The following is a 20,444-nucleotide window of genomic DNA, read 5'->3' on the forward strand; positions in this document are numbered from 1 at the left end:
TCCACTTCATTTAGGGTTTGTCCAGGATGGCAATTTCTGTGTGCATTTGAGAGAAAGAAAAATGGGAATACAGAGTAAGGTAAGCCCACCAAGGGAGGCTTTTCAGGTGTTTCTACCATGGGCTAGACTTGGCCAGACCTGTCAGAGCCTGGCCCTACTAGTTGTCATTTCCTGTGGGGAGAGGTCAACAGGCAGAAGTGTGAGGTCACATTCCAGTGGTGTTGGCAAGGCCCCACCAGCCACACCTGGCTCAACACCCACACAGACATGGAGCCCCGCTGAGGGACACTTGGCCTGTTCTGCCACAAATGGAAAGGTGAGCAATTAATCTCAGGAATCAGAACACAATTTAAAGGAAAAAAAATGCTGTGCCTATAACATCTTGTGCAGAGTAACCACAACAGCCATGGCATCTCTGGAATTCAGTGGCATTTCTGAGACTCATTTCAGCAAAGGCAACATGTAAGTTGGACTCAAACCAATTTAATTCCATCCCCATCATCCAAAAGTTTGGCTGAAGCACCTCTATTATCTCAAATTTGATTTCCTGAAGGATTAGGCACACTAGGCAGCAATTACCATCACCTTGTTCTCATCTCTTTTTGTGCTTTCCCCTGAAATTACTGGCTTGCCAAGATCTGACACTTACTGAGCAAGGCTCAGGGTTAAGTGTGGCATCCATATATCCTGTCTGTAGCCAAGTCTTAAGTAGTGATGATAATGATGGTGGTGGTAGTAGCATCAGTGAAGGCTCCAAACAAGGACTGGTGACCCACTCACCATGACAAGCTCATCTTCCAATGAAATAGCATCCTTCTAGAGCCCCAAATGCCAATCATCCTTAAAATCTTACTCTTTCCTCTTCTTCCCCTTCTCTTAAAGGTCTGGTTACCTGCTCCCTCATGGGTACAATCACCTTGGTTATGACATTTCTCCACATCTATAAGACACCACTTCATAACAGACACTGCACTGAGTACTAAAAATTGGATGCTCAGTAAGTTTCAGTTCTACCCTCAATTTCTTAGCCCAGCAAGGAAGATAGACATTAACACATAATGTAAACACAATATGGCAGGTGGTTTTTAAAAATATAATAATAGGGGTGCCTGAGTGGCTCAGTTGGTTGAGCATCTAACTCTTGATTTTAGTTCAGGTCATGATCCCAGGGTCATGATAACATGTGCCAGGCTCTGTGCTGAGTGTTGAGCCTGTTTGAGATTCTCTCGCTTTCTTTCTCCCTGTCTCTAGGATGGATGGATGGATAGATAGATAGATAGATAGATACATAACTCAGGCCATTTTAGGGGTTCAGAAAGGGGGCACATAACCTAGTGTTGGAAGAGGCCTCTTGGATTGCATAATATCTGGCTTGGATGAGAACCTCCTTTCCATTCAGCCCAAAGCAAGGTCAACTTAGGGGTCCCAAACCCTAGACATCCCCTGTTGAAGAGAGCCACAATAATGTCCCCCATTCCATTACAGAAGCTAAGTAAGTCGGCTTTAATTCCAGCTTCTAAAGGTCCTGAATTTTCCGGGTTCCTCAGAGGTCTCATCCCAGAGGAGGATTTGTGTGTGTGTGTTTTGCCCGTGCCTAGAGCGATGGGTGACAACTACACACCTCTCAGAAAACACTTGCTGATGCTGATGTTGATGTTGACTTGTATCCCATAGGATAGCATAGTCTGAAGAGCATGGGTTCTAGAGTCAAACAGACCTACCTATAATTCTGGCTCAGTTACTTTTCAGCATGTGACCTTGGACAAGTTCTTTATATTCCTCAGACCACACTTTGTCATCTGCAAAATGTGGGTAATAGGAGTACCTGGGCAGCTTAGTCAGTTGAGTGTCAAACTTCAGCTCAGGTCATGATCTCACAGTTCGTGACTTTGAGCCCTGCATTGGGCTCACTGCTGTCAGTGCAGAGCTTGCTTTGGATCCTCTGTCCCCCTCTGTCTCTGCCCCTCCCTTGCTCATGCTCTCTCTCAAAAATGAATAAACATTTAAAAATAAAATATGGGTAATAGTCTCATAGTATGTGGTAAGGTTCAAATGAAGAAACACTAAAATAGTGAACATAGTGCTTTTCCCATAGTATGTGCTCAACAAATGGTCATTGTCAACATTGGTAATAATAGTATTAAGTACTGAATGAGTGACTCAGAGAGAAACATGGGAGAAAACTGGACAAAAGGGACAAGGCCAGCCAGAGCCCAAGCCCAACGTTAGTCTTAGGGAAGGCAACACCACTGGAGAAAATCTGCCCTGGAAAGATTTCCCCTGATCACATCTCCACCCTCAGCTCCCCAATGACACCTGACATTTTTCCATAAGAGCAACATTCTTCCAAATATAATTCTGACCCTCACAAATCGCGTGCCCCCAGATGGAAAACCTCTTTGAACTAATATCAGATGTGTACACTCTGTTTTAAATGAATTGTACAATCTTTCCTTGAGTTTGACATTTAATCAAACACCTATTATTTTCCAATAGTATTTCCAAATAATAGATCTTGTTTAATCTTCACAACACCCTCAATACATAGGCAGATAAAGCCTTTTATACCTAGAGATGTAGCCCTAAGAAGGTTAAGTAATGTATATGCGGCCCCACAACCAGTGAGTGGTGAAACCAGGACTCTGCCCCATGTCTCTGACACCTGTTCTGTCACCAAAGTCTTGCCACAATGCAGAGACATTTCTGAGGATGATCTGGGTATAGAATGGAAGAGTCTGGGGGCTCCAAAGGAAAGAGTACAACTCGGAGGACACACTGCCTGCTTCAGGGTGACTCTGGCCTGCCCCTGAAGGCAGAGCTCTGGGTCAGCTCCTGAGTCTTAGTGTTCCCCAGGTCCATGGTGTTTCAGTAGGACAGAGATGGGCCTGCTCTCATGGTTGGAGCTTCCCCACCCACAGCTGAACCTGAGGTCCAACTTCTACACCAGTCTATATTTCCCAGGAAGATGTTTGGAACCCTCCAGAGGAAAATAGCAGGGCCCGTGTTGTAACTTAGGGTGTCCAAACTCTCAGGAAATTCACATATTTCCTTCACAGTTTTCCCCATATCCATGTCATCCCTGTACTATTAATACTTTTCTCTAGATCAACTCACTGTTTTACTTAGCCAAATTTATTTCAAAGGTATATTACCATGGTATTACTTTATTTTACTTCATCCTACACAATAATATCCATAAAAATTATAAATCTGAAGTGCTTGTTCTAGTACACATTAAAAATAGTGCAAAAGTATAGGTAAATATTTCTAGAAATATTTCAAATTATTTATTTATTTATTTATTTAATATTTTTTGTTTGTTTTTGAAAGAAAGAGTGTGAGGCAGGGAGGGGCAGGGGGAGAAGGAGACACAGAAGAAGGCTCCAGGCTCTGAGCTGACAGCAGAGAGCCAAATGTGGGGCTCAAACTCATGAGCCATGAGATCATGATCTGAGCCGAAGTCAGACACTTAACCGACTGAGGCAGGTGCCCCAAGAAAATATTTCAAATATTATAAAACTATAGCCTTTGTAGTCTATTCATGGCATGAAGAGATGAGTAAAGTATTTTGACAGTTTATCAAAGTTAGCAAATGAATGAAAATATTAAAACCATTAGGATCTTTTTGAAGGTCAAAAGTAACATTTGTTTGCCTTTTTTTTTTTTTAAGTAAACTCTACCCCTGATGTGGGGCTTAAACTCACAACTCTGATATCTAGAGTCACATGCTCTATTCACTGAGCAAGATGGGCACTCCCAAAGATTCCCCCCCCCTTTTTAAAAAGTAACTCACAACCTTGAGATCAAGAATCATGCTCCATGGACTGAGCCAGTGAGGTGCCCCTAAAGTAACATTTTAATAACAGCTTATCTATTCCTTTTGAAAATTATCATCCACTTACATATTTACATGTGTGTAATAAAGGTTTTCTACCTTCATCCACAATCTCAAATGTGAAGAAGTCATTTTCATTTTTTAAAGGGAGAGATAGGGAGGAATATTTTTTTTCTATTCATTCTCAAATACACGTAAGTGATTATATTCCCAGATTGTTTCCTAATCTTCCCACCTCAATTAGAAATATTCATTCCGTGATCCAGTGTTGAAACTTGGTTCTTTCATATACTAACCCAATAATTGTAAGGTTGATATTTCTTTATATTTTTTACTTTAAGGTAAGGTCGAGTGACTGCCCCAAAGTCCAAAACTGTTTAAGGAAATAACTCAGAAATCGAATACATGGTCCAGCACAAACCTTAATATTTTCATATGGGAGGGAGGAAAGTAGTACACAGCTATTACAATAAGAAATGCTTGTGATTCACCAGTGGAAAGCACACCTCACATTATGTAACTCCTTTGTAATCCATATAGGATCTAGCAGTGATTATGAGGAGTAAAATATCTTCATTAATCATGGAGAGCAATTAAATACCATGAATAATTTAATCAGATATTAATATCAATCTATTTGAAATGAAATCACAGCAAAAAGCCACAAAACTAAAACCTTCAGAAAACTTCTGAAATGATATAATGTCTGATTATTTCCTTCTTTGGGGGCAAATGGGTCTTATAACTTCATGGAGTTGCCAGAATTAGACCAGAGAACCCAAATTTGGGAAGGGAGAGAAAGTCAATATTCTGTTCAGACTCAAACCATAAAGCTTGCAACAATTCTCCTGCCCTTCCTACCTTCTTTTTCTCTCTTACTCTCTTCCTTCCTTCTGTTCTCCACTTCATTCTTTCTTTTTTTCTTTCCCTTCAATAAACACTGACTCAGTGCCTGGTGTATCCATAGGCTCCAAGTTTACTGAGAGCTGCAATGCCACCCCTGCCCTCCAGGAGCAATCTTGTCTGGGAAGTGAAAATAGGACAGAGACCTAATATGTTCCCCACCCAGGCTAAAACACAATGTCCAGGCCACTGACAATTCTAGACGTGAGCTGGATTCTACCAGCATCCACTGCATGTTGTGCCAGGCATGTGTTGGATGCTTGGGATGCAAGGAGCCCCAGTGTGGTGGGGGCAGGATTACTGTGCTGCAGATGAGGTGCTCCCTCAATCAGATGGGGTGTTGGGCAAGGTTTTTTGGAAGAATGATGTCTGATGGAATATTGAAAGGAAAGTAGAAGTTAGACAAATCAAGGAAAGGGGGCATTAACAGATGTAGCAAAAGCACAGGAAAAATACAAAGTTATTAAACACAGCCTAGATCAGTGGCAGAGAGGGTCATTGAGTTTGCAGCAAAATGCTTCTACAAGGGAATAGTCAAACATGGGCAGCACTGAACCACAAAAAGCCCTTTGGACTAAGAAATCAGGGCTTCATCCTCATGTGGAGACACTGAAGACTTTTAGCTGAAGCATGACCTTATTGGGCAAATCTACTACCATGGCTAGAGAAACAATGGAAAATGATGTGGGCCAGTTTGACACGTAATACAGTTACTGTGGACACTGAGGGCTGGCTGACAGCAATTCCAGGGCCAACATTCCCAGGAGAGAAGGAACAGGTTCTATGAAGAAGAGTCTGATGTGAGGAAAGATACTGAAGTCTGTGGAAAGGAGACAGAAACACATATACACAGATATATATACACACATCACACACATATATGTGTACACATAAACATGGACACATGGACATATGGACACACACCCCACACAGACTCAAAGACACATACACATATCACACATGCCTACACACGTGTATAAGCATATAATATGTACACACAAACATGTGTGCACATATATACACAGACAGGTACACACATTATACATGTCCATACACATCATTCATTCACACACGCATCACACATGGACACATACACATCACACGTGTGTACACACATCACACATGCACACCTAGCCACATACACATGAAAAGAAATATGAGAACCAAAGTTCAAATCTGGAGAAACCTATCTACAGTTTTCACTATTTTCCAATCCCAACTCAAAACACCTCTTCCAAGAAGGCTTATCCAGTGACTCCTTTTCTCTGCATCCCCTTATCCCATGGGCACTTGGCTACTATTGCCCTAAGTGACTTGTTTTTCAAATGCCCCATTAAACTGCTGACTCTTCCTCTGTCCCTTACTCCTACTCTCCCACACATACACTAAAAGGTGTGCAACAACATGAATGGAGCTAGAGAGTATAATGCTAAGCGAAATAAGTCAGTCAGAGAAAAACAAATACCATATGATGGAATACTCATAGATGGAATTTAAGAAATAAAACAGATGAGCAAAGAGAAAAAAGATAGAGAGAGAGAGAGGCAAACAAGAAAACTATAGTTAAGAAACACTCTTAACTATAGAGAACAAAGAGATGGTTCTGAGAGGGGATGGGCAAGATAGGTGATGGGGACTAAGGAGTGCGTCTGTGATGAGCACGGGGTGGAAGCAATCACTGTGTGGCAGACCTAAAACTAATATTTCACTGTAGACTATACTGGAATTAAAATTTTTTTAGAAGGTATTGTTTCTGACTGCACATTCCCAAGGGAATCCTGGCCCTGTGAGGAATAGATGGAGACAAAATGAAAACATTTGATGGAATATAATGGCTCTGTGGAGTTAGAGTCAAGGGGAACTGAGGCACTAGGTTCTGCACAAAGAGTCATCAGAGATGAGAACTAAAGGATTGGGGATTGGTTCTCATGCAACTAACCTTTCTCCTCACCTACTATGAAGCCACTCTGTGCACATAAAGGAAGATAAAGATAATTAGCAATCTGTCAGGGAGACAACAAATACCCACTGAAATTCAACAATGAGGTCTTAAGGGTAAAGAGGTTACAGGGCAGGTGGAAGTAAGATAAGGAGCGGGAAAAGGAGCACAGCCACTAAAACTAATGGAGGGCCATGGGGATATGTGCATGATGAAAATGTCACGTGGAAAATCAGCACCCAAAACGGAGAGTTTATATGAAAGGAAGGTATAAGTAAGAAGGAAAAAGAGATGAAAGTACTAACCAAGACTTAACATTAATTGTATTTAAATACTGGAATTAAATGTAACTTGTTTTCTCTGCTTTACTTTTCAAGTTATGGTGAAGCTACTTGGTTTTTGTTTTTGTTTTGTTTTTCTTTGTATTTTACAACAGAATGATTTACTAGAAAGTAAGGGGCCAGTTCCACCACAAGGGGATTCACTTCCAGGGAACATTCAGGAGATAAAATAATCCTTCCTCTGAGACCCAAAGTGATCTTTGCTAATCATAGAAGGATCTAAGGCAATAGTAGCCTGCCCACATGTTTCTCTTAATCCCCAGCAATTATATCCACCCTGGGTAATGATACTCTGCAAAGGTTACTCATAGCACAGGCCAACTTTCCTCACCCAACCCTTCTGCTAAATCCCTCCCTCCTCCTCCACAGCAAGCTTGGTGGGGGGAAATGCTCTTGGGGAGGAAAGTACCCAAAATGCCTCTCACTGGAACAAGGTTAGCACACGGGGAGGTATGAGAGTTTCTAACCTCTTTTCCCAGGGGCCCTTGATTCTTGTCATCCCACCTAGTTTCTTCCCTATTACTACCTCTGATCCTCATTTCTCCTTCCTCTCTGTCCAGAGTGAGGCCCTGGGAAGGAGGGACCAAAAGGAAACTGGACAGAAGTCAGACTGACTGTATGCGTGGAGAAATTGAAGTTGGGGGAGGGGGGTGGGAAATGTGAGCCCAAGATCACAGGTTTAGAGCACAAGAACTCCGAAGACCCCAATACCTCAGAAGAGAAAAGATTCTAATCCTTAACCTTCAGAACAGACCAGAGACTGGCAAACCTCAGAAGTGCCCCCGGGGTGCTGCTTCAGGCCCCTCCAGAAAGCTGACCACTGGACCATGGGTGATTAGTATCTCTAGGAAAGCATGATCCAAGGGATATTCTGAAAAATAAGAAAGGGAGATGATAGGGGAATCAGGCACCTTGAATGAAAGATGGGGGGTGGCAGGGGAAAGCAGCTTGCCATGACCAACCAAAATTACTTTAAAAGTAATTTCCATGGAAAACTAAATCAGATTGTATTTTCCCTGGGATATGAGGCTAAAATTCTCATCATCTCCTTCACTGATGAACAAGTACATATCAAATACTCTGAGTTAAATGGAGAAATGGAAAATTAGGAGCATCCAATCTTGCCTAGATGCTGCTCCTAGTCCAGGAGAGAAGGCCCTAGGAATCCACACCAGATGTGAAAAATGTTTCCATAGCCCTTCACCTTGGAACTCTCTGAGCATATGAAGGGACCCAATGGAAAAGTCAGTAGAGGCACACAAACCAAATTGTGATTATTCTTACATTTCTAAGCAATCAAAAGGTTTGCCATAAATCATCCACCCAATTTCAACAGCTTCAACTATTGAAATAAGGTATAGTTTGAAGAATGAACAAAAATTAAGGATAACCAGCAAATGTGATGAAAGAGCTTTCCTGGTCAAAACACAGGCTGGATCCAGATTCTGGTCTTCAGTAGTAAATCCCATTAGCTGTCTTTGAGTCAGAGAGGTCACATCCAAAGCCTGCTGTAGCCCCAGGGAATTCCTGAGAGACCCATGTAAGAGTTAAAATTAGATTTGAGACCAAAATGGAAAGAGCACTTACCTTACCTTGATTTTCAATGACTCCCAGTAAAGGAGAGGTATATTGGTGCTGGTCATCTAAAGCAGCATGCTCCTGAAAGAATTTGGGTTAAAGCTTTAGGCCAAAGAGCCTAGAAGGCTGTGGGTCTGAAATGTTTGTGCTTTTTCCTTCATATCGTTTTGATTTCCAGATTTTATTTGACTTGGGAGTCAGTTAAAGCAACGATGCATTATCTGCCCATGGATAATCAGTGGATTAACAGTGGACGGGCTGAACCAACATTCTTGGGCCACCAACTACCACCAGGCGCAAAAGTCCTGAGAGGCCTCCTCTGACACAGCCTATCTCGGAGCAGGACAGGGCCCATAACTGCAGTTCACTGCTCCTCCCTGCTTGTAAAGTTTATATGTGAGCCCTCAGGCTATGCAGCAGCTGCCCACCTGTTGAAAGAACTCAGCATCAACAATTTCCTTCCAGGCCCAGAGGCTAGAGCACTCAGACCCAGGAGTTGACCTGAACATGTCAGCTCAATACTTTTACTGTCTTTGTAACTACTTCCTGGTCTCACTGCCAACACCTGGAGATAATCTTGTCAGGAGAAATCACAAAGCCTCTGCGGAGTCTGCAGTGGGAAAAGCTTAGAATGGGAAGGCCGGAGACCCAGGCTCTAGTCTCGGGCCTGTTGTGTGGCCTTGGGAAATAGTTTGGCTTCTCTGGGCCTTGGGTTGTTCATCTACTTCCAACAATGGTAAAGGTCTATCAGATGACCTCTACCTCCTCTTGGCTCCTACAGTCCACTAATTAACAGAACCGTTCTTGAGCACCTGGGAGCAACCACAAGAGTGAGATCTGTTCCCTGCCTCCTAGAGGGTGTGAACCTGAGCCTGCCTGGGATGTCATCCCCTCATTCTGCCCATATTGATTCAAAAAGAAGAGGCAGTAGTACTTGGAAAGAATGCAAAATTTGGAATTAAAACAACTGAGTCTGAATCCTGGCTTTGCCACTTAAAGGTTGGGGAAATGTAAGCAGTTCCATTAGCCTCTATGGGCTGATTGCTTTATCTGGGAAATGAGGATGACATCACTGAGCACACAGGACCCTTGTGAGGAATAGACAAGACCCATATGCAGCAGCAGTCCATAAACACCAGAGTCTGTCCACACCAGAAGTGTCTAAGCCAAGCAAGTGCAGTCCCTGGGCACACTGCTCATCTTGCATGCATCTACAAGCTATTCAGGAAGGCTGGAACAACTCTGCTGTGGGCCTCCTTCTCCATGCAGGGATGAGCTCCAGAAGCACCCAAAAGAGAGTCATTCAAAAGTCAACACGTCCAAATAAAGCTCCAGGATGCTATAAACTCTCTTTGAATCTTAGGATGCAAAATAAGGAACTAATGGGGACCCAGCTGTCAAGGACAGTTATAAGTTGAAAAAAGGAGACAAGGCTACTGGATGTGTCATTAGCAGGCTGTAACTGGTACAGTAGTTCCTTAAGGGATTGGAAAGGGAAAGTGGCAAAGAAAATGGAACCAGTGGGTGGATGGACCTAGGGAAGCTTCCTGGAGAAGGAATTCTAGCAGCCATGAACCACTAGAGAGCTGTCCTTCTCCCAGTTCTCTAACAAAGACAACCACCTCTTCAAACTGCTGACCCAGGAACGTTGGAGAGGATGAATATGTACCCTGGAGCGGTGGGGGGGGGGGGGGCGCTGTTTTGAAGCTCTGAGGCACCTTCTGGGCAGGACTAGAAGAAGAAACTTTCACAGTGAATGTAAACAATGTTACGTTTAGGGCTTCAAAGCTCTATGCCTGCCCTGCCAATGCTCCTGAGCCCTTGCCCTGTGTCTTTTTTTATTCTTTACAAACCACCTGTTGCCCTTTAACCCTCAGTTAGGTAGGTTGTCAGCACTCAATCATTTGGATGCATGTGTGTAGCTTTAGACACATAAAGACTGTAATGAGTAGGCTTCTATCAGGCTGGGGGGTCCCCATATTCAAGAGCTGTGATCTCCCTTCAGACTGAGGATTGCCTGGGATAGGGACCATGTCCCCCCCCCCCCCCCCCACCAGAGCTGTTAGTCAACAGGCATTAAGAATTCCTTTCAGGGGCACCTGGGTGGCTCAGTCGGTTAAGCTTCTGACTTCAGCTCATGTCATGATCTCACAGTTGGTAAGTTTGAGCCCTGCATCGGTCCCTATGCTAACAGCTCAGAGCCTGGAGCCTGCTTCTGATTCTGTGTCTCCTACTCTCTCTGCCCCTCCCACACTCACGTTCTGTCTCTCAAAAATAAATAAATCTTTAAAAATTTTTTTAAATTAAAAATAAAAGAATTCCTTTCATTTCCACCAGGATTCAGTGAGCAGCTATTAATTCCTAGCACCACACTGAGCACTGAAGCATTTGCATTCTGGTCCATCCCCTCTAAGGATACAGGTAAAGGCAAGAACAAAGATGTGATCTGTGAGGCTGCAGAACTCAAGTGTGCTAGCACACATTCAAGGTAAGTATATAAGGGTTATAAATCTTAAAAATATGACATATGAAGTCAAAAAACTTCAAATACCCAAGTGTAATAATTCTACAAACTTCCATCATTTCCTCACTGATTTGATGAAATGTGATCATCAATTGCTGTCCACACAGTATCTCATTACTTCTGGTCTAGAGGGATAAAATGGAGAAGCAAGCTCATATGTTCACCTCAGGCAAGGTTAACTTAGAGCCTACAAGATCTAGCATTGCTGTCAATACCATGTTGCATCAGCCTCTTCTCATGTTAGCAAAGTAGAATGTACTAGTTGGAAAGGTTTTCTTATTAAATGCTACCTGGAATAGCAAAGGCAGGCATGGAATATCCCTCTCCAAAATCCACCAAGGAGATCCGTGCACAGCTTTGACAAGGTTTCTGACTCTATTAATGTTCAGTGTAGTACCCAGTACACTGTGTTGGCTGGATTAATATATAAAGCTCTAGAATCTCAAATCTTATATATAGAAAGAAAGAAAATATCATATCTTTACATACTCCAACTGACATGGGCAATTTGAAGATTATTAGCTTTATGGGATTACCTGCACTTGAGGCTTCCAAACTTGAGAATTTCATATAGTAACATTTCCCTCTCTTCTGTGATAGCCAATTTTTATAGTTTGACAAGTAAGGACTTGAAACAAACTACAACCTCCTGGAGTTTCCATCACTTTTAAACAAAATGATATTTTTAACACACACAAATGTAGGAAGGCCATGATTTCAAAATAAAAGACTTTTCTTCTCAAGAATACACTACTGAGGGGCACCTGGGTGGCTCAGTCAGTTAAGTGTCCAGCTTCGACTCAGGTCATGCTCTCACAGTTCGTGTGTTCGAGCCCCACGTTGGGCTCTGTGCTGACAGCTCAGAGCCCGGTGCCTGCTTCGGATTCTGTGTCTCCCTCTCTCTCTGCTCTTCCCCCACTCATGCTGTCTCAAAAGTAAATAAACATGGAAAGAAAAAAAAAAAGAGTACACTGCTGATATCCTTTTACTTACATTTTCCTCCAGACTAGAGAACACACAGTAATGGGCCAACATGGGCCCACAGATCAGTGCTGGAATTGTACATGGTCTACACCCTCTCTCTTTCTCCAGTGCTTCCCAACTAAATAAAACCAACCTTTGTTATACCCATGGTAGTCATCTAGTTGGGGCTTATTTCCCTTCAAAATCTCACTGGTGCCTCAGCTTCAAGTTGAGAAACATGCTTTCTCCAATAGGTCCTGGCTTCTCCCTTCTGGCTAGTCTCTCAGGAGGAGAGCATCTGGGTTTGCCTGGGTTCATGCCTTTCAAACTAAAACTAGAGCCACAGGTTTCTGAAGGCCACAGTCTAATCAGGACCACTTGATCATTAAAACTCCACCATAATTAACAGTCAATTTATTATTGGAGCTGTCATTTCAACACACAGATGGGTGGAACAAAGTTCAAATGCCATAATTTAGACAATAACAATTGAGTTCCAGTGATGAAAGAAGGGGGGGAGCATGCCATTCATACATAGAGGTGATGCTACTGATCCAGGGTCAATGGGGAATTTTTGAGTTATTTTCCCACTAAGAACTTGCCTCAAGTTACCCATGGACTCCTTTCTGGCCTTGGTGTCCAAGGGTAGGCCACGTTGGAGGTAAGACTGTGCTGTAATAGGAGAAAACAATAAAAACAAAAGCATCACCTTCTGCACTTTATATAACTATTCCTGCTTCCTGAGTCTATGAAACAGGTATTATTCTTATTTGATAGACAAGGTCACTGAGCATCAGAAGCCTACTTATTCAATAGTCAACAAATAACTACTAAGTGCCTCCTATGTCAGACACTGGGTAAGGTGCTGTGACTTTGTCCAAGGTGACACAGCTGACAAGTACCATAGGGAGCACCCAAACCCAGTCACTTAACCTCAAGTCCCCTCCATTCCACGGCTGCCTCATAGGCTGAGGTCACTGTTGCCACATAAGACCTCAGGATGTCAGGGCCAAAGGCCATGGTGGGAAGGACCACATGGTCCTTCCTTGCTCCTCTGCAAGGAAAGTGAGTATCAACGATCAGAGGAATAAATCTGCAGAAATAAATAAATGTAGATACCCATGTTCCATTAGTAATAGCCCTGTCTATGGTGTAGACTCTTGGGCCAACTCTTGGGCCAGTTATAGCCCTGTCTATGGTGTAGACTCTTGGGCCAACTAAGAGTCTGAGACCTAGTCCTCAAGCACGGACCTCTGTTCACAGCATGAACCCTTTGTCATAGGTTGTGGAAACAATGACTGCCATCCACTCTAGCCAGCCATCCCTGCTGCCACACAGTTGCATCAGAGAAGGGGCCAGTCACACACTATCTCAAGAATGCCAAAATGTTCATGAATGGGCCACCCTGTGCCTGTAATCAACAGACAGGTGGGGTGACAGCCATGGGTCACATAACTGAGGCCAAACATGAGAGGCTGGCCCAGATCAATAGATGAGTCAGGGCTCAGAGTATAAAATCTTGGGAGCTCCAGTGCTCCTAACATAAGCCAGCATCTCCTCTCCTCACTCAGCTCCTGGTGCTTCAAGTAAGTGTGAGTTCTTCTGACTCTCATCTTCCCAGCTAGTCTTCCCCAGGCCTGTGCAGGCTAGGTGGACTAGGGGACAGATTGGCAAGACCTCTGACCCCTTTGGAAACTATAGGACCTCTGACTTTCCAACTGCATTCATGTTTAGAGGGAATTCAGGCAGGAAGGCAGTGGGGGCTGAGCTGTTGCTGTGTGGATTTGTGTCTCTGATCTTCTGGCCAGAATAGGAACTCCACAAAGACAAGACTACCTTCTATCTCTATGGCACCCCTCTAGGAGCAGGCAAGTGATGGGCACAGAGTTCCATCTATCTCTACGGCACCCTTCTAGGAGCAGGCCAGTGATGGGCACAGAGGGACATTCTGCAGACTGCTCCTATGAGTGGGCAGGATGGACCTTATGCACTGGTCAGGAGAATAGGCTGAGTCCTAGTTCCAGAGAGTAAGGGAGAACAAGGAGAGTAATGCAGACAATGCTGCAGATGGTGGATATTTGGGGAACCTCAGGAACCCAGTGCCAGTTTTTCAGAGATGTTCTGAGAGAGAAATGGCATGAGATGCCATGGCACAACTTCCTACTATTAATGGCCCCCCTCAACCAAGCTTGGCTGTAAGCAAAGCCTACATCTTCTGGTCAGAGATTCTGATCCAAAGGACCACTGGGTCCTTTCCCCTGTGTACAGACAAGGCCAGACCAGGGGGAGACTGCTTTTTCTGATAACTAGCTTCTGGATCATGGCTAGGCTCAGTGGGACAGACCAAGAGTTTGAACTAAGAGCTTTTGCAGAGAAGGGGGGGGGGGGGGGGCGGGCAACAGCCCTCTGACATTCGGACAAACCTCCCTCTGTTTTGTCAGGGATAGGTAAAATCCTCCACCCTAGGTGGAGGTTTGTGGAAATTTCTATTTGCATTCAGAGAATCCGTGTTGGGATTGGAGGAGGCATGAGTGATGAAGTGCTCGAACTGTCTCATTTTTCAGGAAGTGAGGATAGAGGTGGGACTGTGGGTCATTTGCTCCCAAATCACTCAGATGCCAAAGGCAGAGCTGGGAGAGAGAAATGCGAGCAGTACCTGGGCTATTTACTGCTTGGTAAAGACTTTCTGAGGGGAAACGACTAATCCCAGGAGTCCCATATGAGAGTTCTTCCCGGTCTAAACAGAGGGCATCAAGCCCAGCCTGGCCGTGCTGCCCTGGAGGATGATGGGCGTTTCCACGGCTGTCCCTGCCTCTTCCATGCGCTTGCGGTTGGTCCAGTGATGCTCCCTGCTCTTTCTAGGCTTCTCTCTCTCCTTAAACAAGATGTCTCACCAGAAAAAGCAGCCCACCCCCATGCCCCCAGTGGGCTGCGGGAAGACCTCCGGTGGGGGCGGCGGGGACGGCGGAGGCGGCGGAGGCTCCGGTTGCGGAGGCTACTCTGGAGGCGGCGGAGGCTCCAGCTGCGGAGGCTACTCAGGAGGCGGCGGAGGCTCCAGCTGCGGAGGCTACTCCGGCGGAGGCGGCGGTTCCAGCGGGAGTGTGAAGTACTCTGGGGGTGGTGGCAGCTGCGGAGGCGGCGGAGGCTCCAGCTGCGGAGACGGCGGAGGCTCCAGCTGCGGAGGCTACTCCGGGGGCGGCGGAGGCTCCAGCTGCGGAGGCTACTCAGGAGGCGGCGGAGGCTCCAGCTGCGGGGGCTACTCAGGCGGCGGCGGAGGCTCCAGCTGCGGAGGCTACTCAGGCGGCGGCGGCGGCGGCGGCTCCAGCGGGAGTGTGAAGTACCCCGGGGGTGGTGGCAGCTGCGGGGGCGGCGGAGGCTCCAGCTGCGGAGGCGGCGGAGGCTCCAGCTGCGGAGGCTACTCCGGGGGCGGTGGAGGCTCTAGCTGCGGAGGTGGAGGCTCCAGCTGCGGGGGTTACTCCGGGGGTGGGGGAGGCTCCAGCTGCGGGGGCTACTCCGGGGGCGGCCGAGGCTCCGGGCAGCAGGTTCAGTGCCAGAGTTATGGAAGCATCTCTAGCGGCGGCTGCGGCGGGGGCTCCTCCGGCTGCGGGAGCGGCGGGGGCTCCTCCGCCTGCGGGGGCGGCGGGGGCTCCTCCGCCTGCGGGGGAGCTGGCTACTACTCCTCGCAGCAGACCACCCAGACCTCCTGCATGCCGCAGCAGAGCTACGGAGGGGGGTCTTCCTGCGCTGGGGGCGGCGGCTCCTCTGGAGGCGGCGGCAGCTGCTTCTCCAGTGGTGGGGGCTCGTCCTGCGGTGGGGGCGGCGGCTCCTCCGGGGGCGGCGGCGGCTGCTTCTCCAGTGGTGGGGGGTCGTCCTGCGGTGGAGGCGGCAGCTCCGGTGGGGGCTCCGGAGGTGGCAAGGGCGTCCCGATCTGCCACCAGACCCAGCAGAAGCAGGCGCCTACTTGGCCAAGCAAATAAGGCCAGTTGGACGCCGCGGAGACTGAGGAGCTGGAGCCGTTTTCCGTGGGCGCCTATGGGCTCAGCGCTCTCTTGATATTGCCGAGGTTCCCAAATGCTTCGTGTGTTACACCCAGACGAAGCCTTAGAGTTCTGGGGCTGCTTCTTGTTCTACAGGTTTTCCTCTTTGGTTTCTGTACAACTACCTCCCAATCCCAGTGCCTCCTCAGTCAATAAATTTGCAATTCATGAGAATTTCTGGGTTTTAGTCACCTTTGTATCTTCCAAGTCACATTTCATTCATTTCCTTTCCTCCGTTCACTCATCCGTCCATATATACATTCAGTCAACAAATACACTTATTTTGTTGGGGGAAGGGGGTCAGCAGAGGAGGGAGGAATGACTGGCAACCAGAAGCAAAGATGTGAGCTCTCTTTTATGGCTTAAGATGGTGAGGTGATCCTCAAACACAAAGATTCTGCGGACAGATTTCCATGAACAACCCCATAGCGGGTTGGATTGCCACTCTGGGTCTTCTTCTTGAGCTCAATGCTTTTTAAAGACAGGTCTGCCCTGGGGAGATGCTGTCTCTCATAGTCCAGAACTTGCTCTGCAAGGTCTGAAGGCAGGGTGGCTTCACATGAGGAGCACTAGCGTATGCTACCCAGACTCACAGGAGAAAGAATAATTGTATATATGTGACTCTCTACAGCGTGTGAGATGTTTACTAGGTACCTGTAGGGAGAGGAGGAAGTACAGGAGCTGTTTCCTGATCTCTTAAAGACGCTTCACCTAACTTGGGAACATACAGCGTAAGTGTATGCAAAAAACCAGTACCAGAGAGGTCATGGGGAAACACAGGAAACATACCAATTAACAAGGAAAAAGCTTTAATTGCTCTGTTAATTGCGTAGGTCTCAAAAGAGATATAGAGTATCAGTCTGGCCAGGAATTCTCCAGGCCCCATTTCATATCTTGATTCTACTACCTCTAGGTAAATGTTAACTTATTGATTTACCTGAAGCAAAACACCTGCTATACCAAAAATCCAAAGTACTCTCCTTACCCAGTCATTGCTGGAGACAAAAAGACAAATTATCCCTCCCCAGTTCTTCCATTTAGAGAGTCAAAACAGGTAGCAGCTTTAAAGACCCAATAGTCCAACCACTGCATATTATATATACATATACACATGTATATTTTTTAAATAAAAGTAAGACATTTAGTTCTGTATCAGATGGAGTAGATGCACTTCTCCTTATTGCTCCAGCTAAATGTAACTAAAATATCTGGGCATAATATATTTAAAAAAACATAAGGACAGTCTAAAAGGTGGAGAGAAGAAGGCAGAGTAGCTAGGGTCCTCAGAACTTGAGGACTGACACTGTCTGTGGTAAGTTCCCTGGGTTTCCTTTTTGCTTCCTATTATCTTAGATTGGGCACTGCAAAGTCTGCAACCAAGAAATGCCAACAGGTGCAGACAAACAAATACCTCCCACCATATCCAAAGGACCAAGAAACATGACCTAGAGAGGCAGAAATCTTTTATGATAATATCCACCCTACTATAACTAACCACCCTGGAAAAAAAGAACGAGAAGATTGGACTTCTCCTTTCCAGTGGTAAGGAGATAACACCCCCTATGCACACACTTCCTTCACTGGTGTAGTATTAGCAGAGACCTGCTGTAATATAAGATTTGAATAAGATCCAGGGTCTCAAAACATAATGCCTGGAATGTCTAGCACACAATAAAAAATTACTTACCATACCAAGAACCAGGAAAATCTCAACTTGAATGAGAAAAGACACAATCAATACCAATACTGAAATGAAACAGATTTGGGACTTTAAAGATATTATAAAAATGCTTCCACAAGAATTTACAAACACACTTGAAAAAAATAGAAAGTCTTGGCAAAGAAATGGAAACTATAAAGAAGAATTAAGTGAAAATTTATAATAAACAACTGTAGAATTAAATTTTAGAATTGAAAAATATAAAATTCACTGGATGTGTTCAGTAGCAGAATGGAAATCACAGTGTAAAGAATCAGTGAACTCGAAAATAGGTCAATAGAAATTATCCAATCTCAATGACAGAGAGAAAATAGGCTGAAAGAAAAGAAGAAGAAGAAGAAGAAGAGAGCTTCAAAAGCCTGTGGGATAACACAAGAGCTAGCATTCATGTAATCAGAGTCCCAAAAGGAGAAGAGAATATGGGGCTAAAAAATTTAGAAGAAATAATAGATCAAAATTATGTAAATTTGGTGAAAGACATAAATCTACAGATTTAAGTCAACTTCAAACAGGATAAACCCAAAGAAAGCCACACCAATACATCACTCTATAAAAGTGAATTTAAAATGAATGAAAGACTAAAAGTTAAGACCTGAAACTATGAAACTCCTAGGAGAAAGCATAGGGATAAAGTTCTTTGATAATGGTCTCAGCAGCAATTTTCTGGATATGACAACAAAGCATAAGCAACAAATGCAAAAAGATAAATAAATGGGACTACATTAAACTAAAGTGCTTCTCACAGCAAATGAAAAACCAACAAAATGAAAAGGTGGCCTACAGTATGGGAGAAAATACTTGCAAATCATATAACTGACAAGGGGTTATAATCTAAAATTTAGAAAAATAACTTACAACTCAACAGCAAAAAAAAAATTAACAACTTAAACACTGGCAGAGAAGCTGAATATACCATTATCCAGACACACCAATGGCCAACTGGTACATGAAAAGGTACTCAACATAACTAACCATCAGGGAAATGCAAGCCAACATCACAATGACATATCACCTCACACCAGTCAGAATGGCTATACTCAAGAAGATAAGAGATAACAAGTATTGGCAAGGATGTAGAGGGGGAAAAAACAAACAAACAAATAAAACCTAGTGCACTCTTGGTGGGAATACAAATTGGTACAGCTGCTATGGAAAACAGTATGGAGGTTCCTCAGAAAGTTAAAAATAGGATTACCATTTAATCTAGAAATCCCATTTCTGGGTATATATCCAAACTGAAATCAGGATCTTTCAGAGATATCTGTATACACAATGTTCACTGCAGCATTACTCCCAATACCTAAATGTCCATCAACAGATGAATGGATAAAGAAGACCATGTATATGTGAATATTATTCAGCCAAAAGAAAGAAGGAATTCCTGCCATTTGCAACAACTTGGATGGACCTTGAGGGCATTATGATAAGTGAAATAAGTCAGAGAAAGACAAATGCTGTATAATATCACTTATATGTGGAAGCTAAAAAAGACAAACTCAGAGAAATAGAGGGCATCCTCATGTTTATCAGGAGTTGGGGGGGGTGGAAAAAATGAGGAGATATTGGTCAAAGAGTACAACTTCCAGTCATAAAATTAACAAGTGTGGTGGTCTAATGTAAGTATGTGATTATAGCTAATAATCTTGTAACATATACTTGCAGGTTTCTAAGAGAATAGATCTCAAATATTTTCATCAGAAAAAAGAATACGTAACTATGTGACAAGATGGAGGTAGTAGCTAATATTATAGTGGTAATCATTTTGCAATTTTTAATGTATCAAATCAACATGTTATATAACTTACACAATGTTATATGTCAATTATATCTCAATAAAGCTGGTAAAACATATAATAAAGATGCTTATAAGAGTTGTACACATAAAAGCAAAAGAGAGAGACAAAGAAATGAAACCCACACCAAAACATTATAACCAAACTTCTGAAAACTAATGACAAAGAAAAAAATCTTGAAAGCAGGTAGAGAAAATGACACATCATCTACAGGGAAACTATGGTTTAAATGACAGTAGATTATTCATCAGAAACCAGGAAGGAAGGAAGGAAAGAAGGAAGGAGAGAAGGAAGGAAGGGAGGAAGGGAGGAAGGGAGAAAAGAAGGAAGAAAGGAAGGAAGGAAGAAACCATGAAGGCCAGAAAGAAGTGGCACATTTTTCAAGTGCTGAAAGAAAAAATTGGCAACACCAAATTCTATATGCAGTGAAAATATTCTTCAGGAATGAAGGTGAGATATAGTCTCAGATGAAACAAAACAAAACAAACCAAAGATTGTTTCCAGCAGACTTACTCTCAAAGAATGGCTAATAGAAGTTCTTCTAACAAAAAGGAAATGATCAAAGAAGGCACCTTAAAATACCAGGAATGAAGAACAATGCAAAGTATAAAATTATGAGTAAATTTAGGACAGTATCTTTCTTCTCTTGAGTTTTTAAAAATAATATTGAAAGTTGTACCAATAACCAAAACATTGATGTAGTTCTCAATGTATGTAGAAGAAATATTTAAGATAATATAATTGGGGAATTTAAGTAAAGGACCAAACTGGAGATAAGGTCTACCTTTCAAAATGTCAATAACAATAGTCT

The 20,444-nt window shown here is 43.9% G+C and overlaps 1 protein-coding gene across 1 annotated transcript; it reads left to right on the forward strand.

Annotated features, from left to right (window-relative positions):
• Positions 1 to 13,597: 13,597 nt before the first annotated feature.
• LORICRIN (loricrin cornified envelope precursor protein) lies at positions 13,598 to 16,294 on the forward strand. The gene is made up of 2 exons (XM_027056110.2): positions 13,598 to 13,669; positions 14,946 to 16,294. The coding sequence occupies exon 2, from the start codon at positions 14,969 to 14,971 to the stop codon at positions 16,058 to 16,060; it is 1,092 nt and encodes a 363-aa protein (XP_026911911.1). The 5' UTR covers positions 13,598 to 13,669; positions 14,946 to 14,968; the 3' UTR covers positions 16,061 to 16,294.
• Positions 16,295 to 20,444: the final 4,150 nt, after the last annotated feature.

Source organism: Acinonyx jubatus, chromosome C1, assembly GCF_027475565.1.
Source record: "Acinonyx jubatus isolate Ajub_Pintada_27869175 chromosome C1, VMU_Ajub_asm_v1.0, whole genome shotgun sequence".
NCBI lineage: Eukaryota > Metazoa > Chordata > Mammalia > Carnivora > Felidae > Acinonyx > Acinonyx jubatus.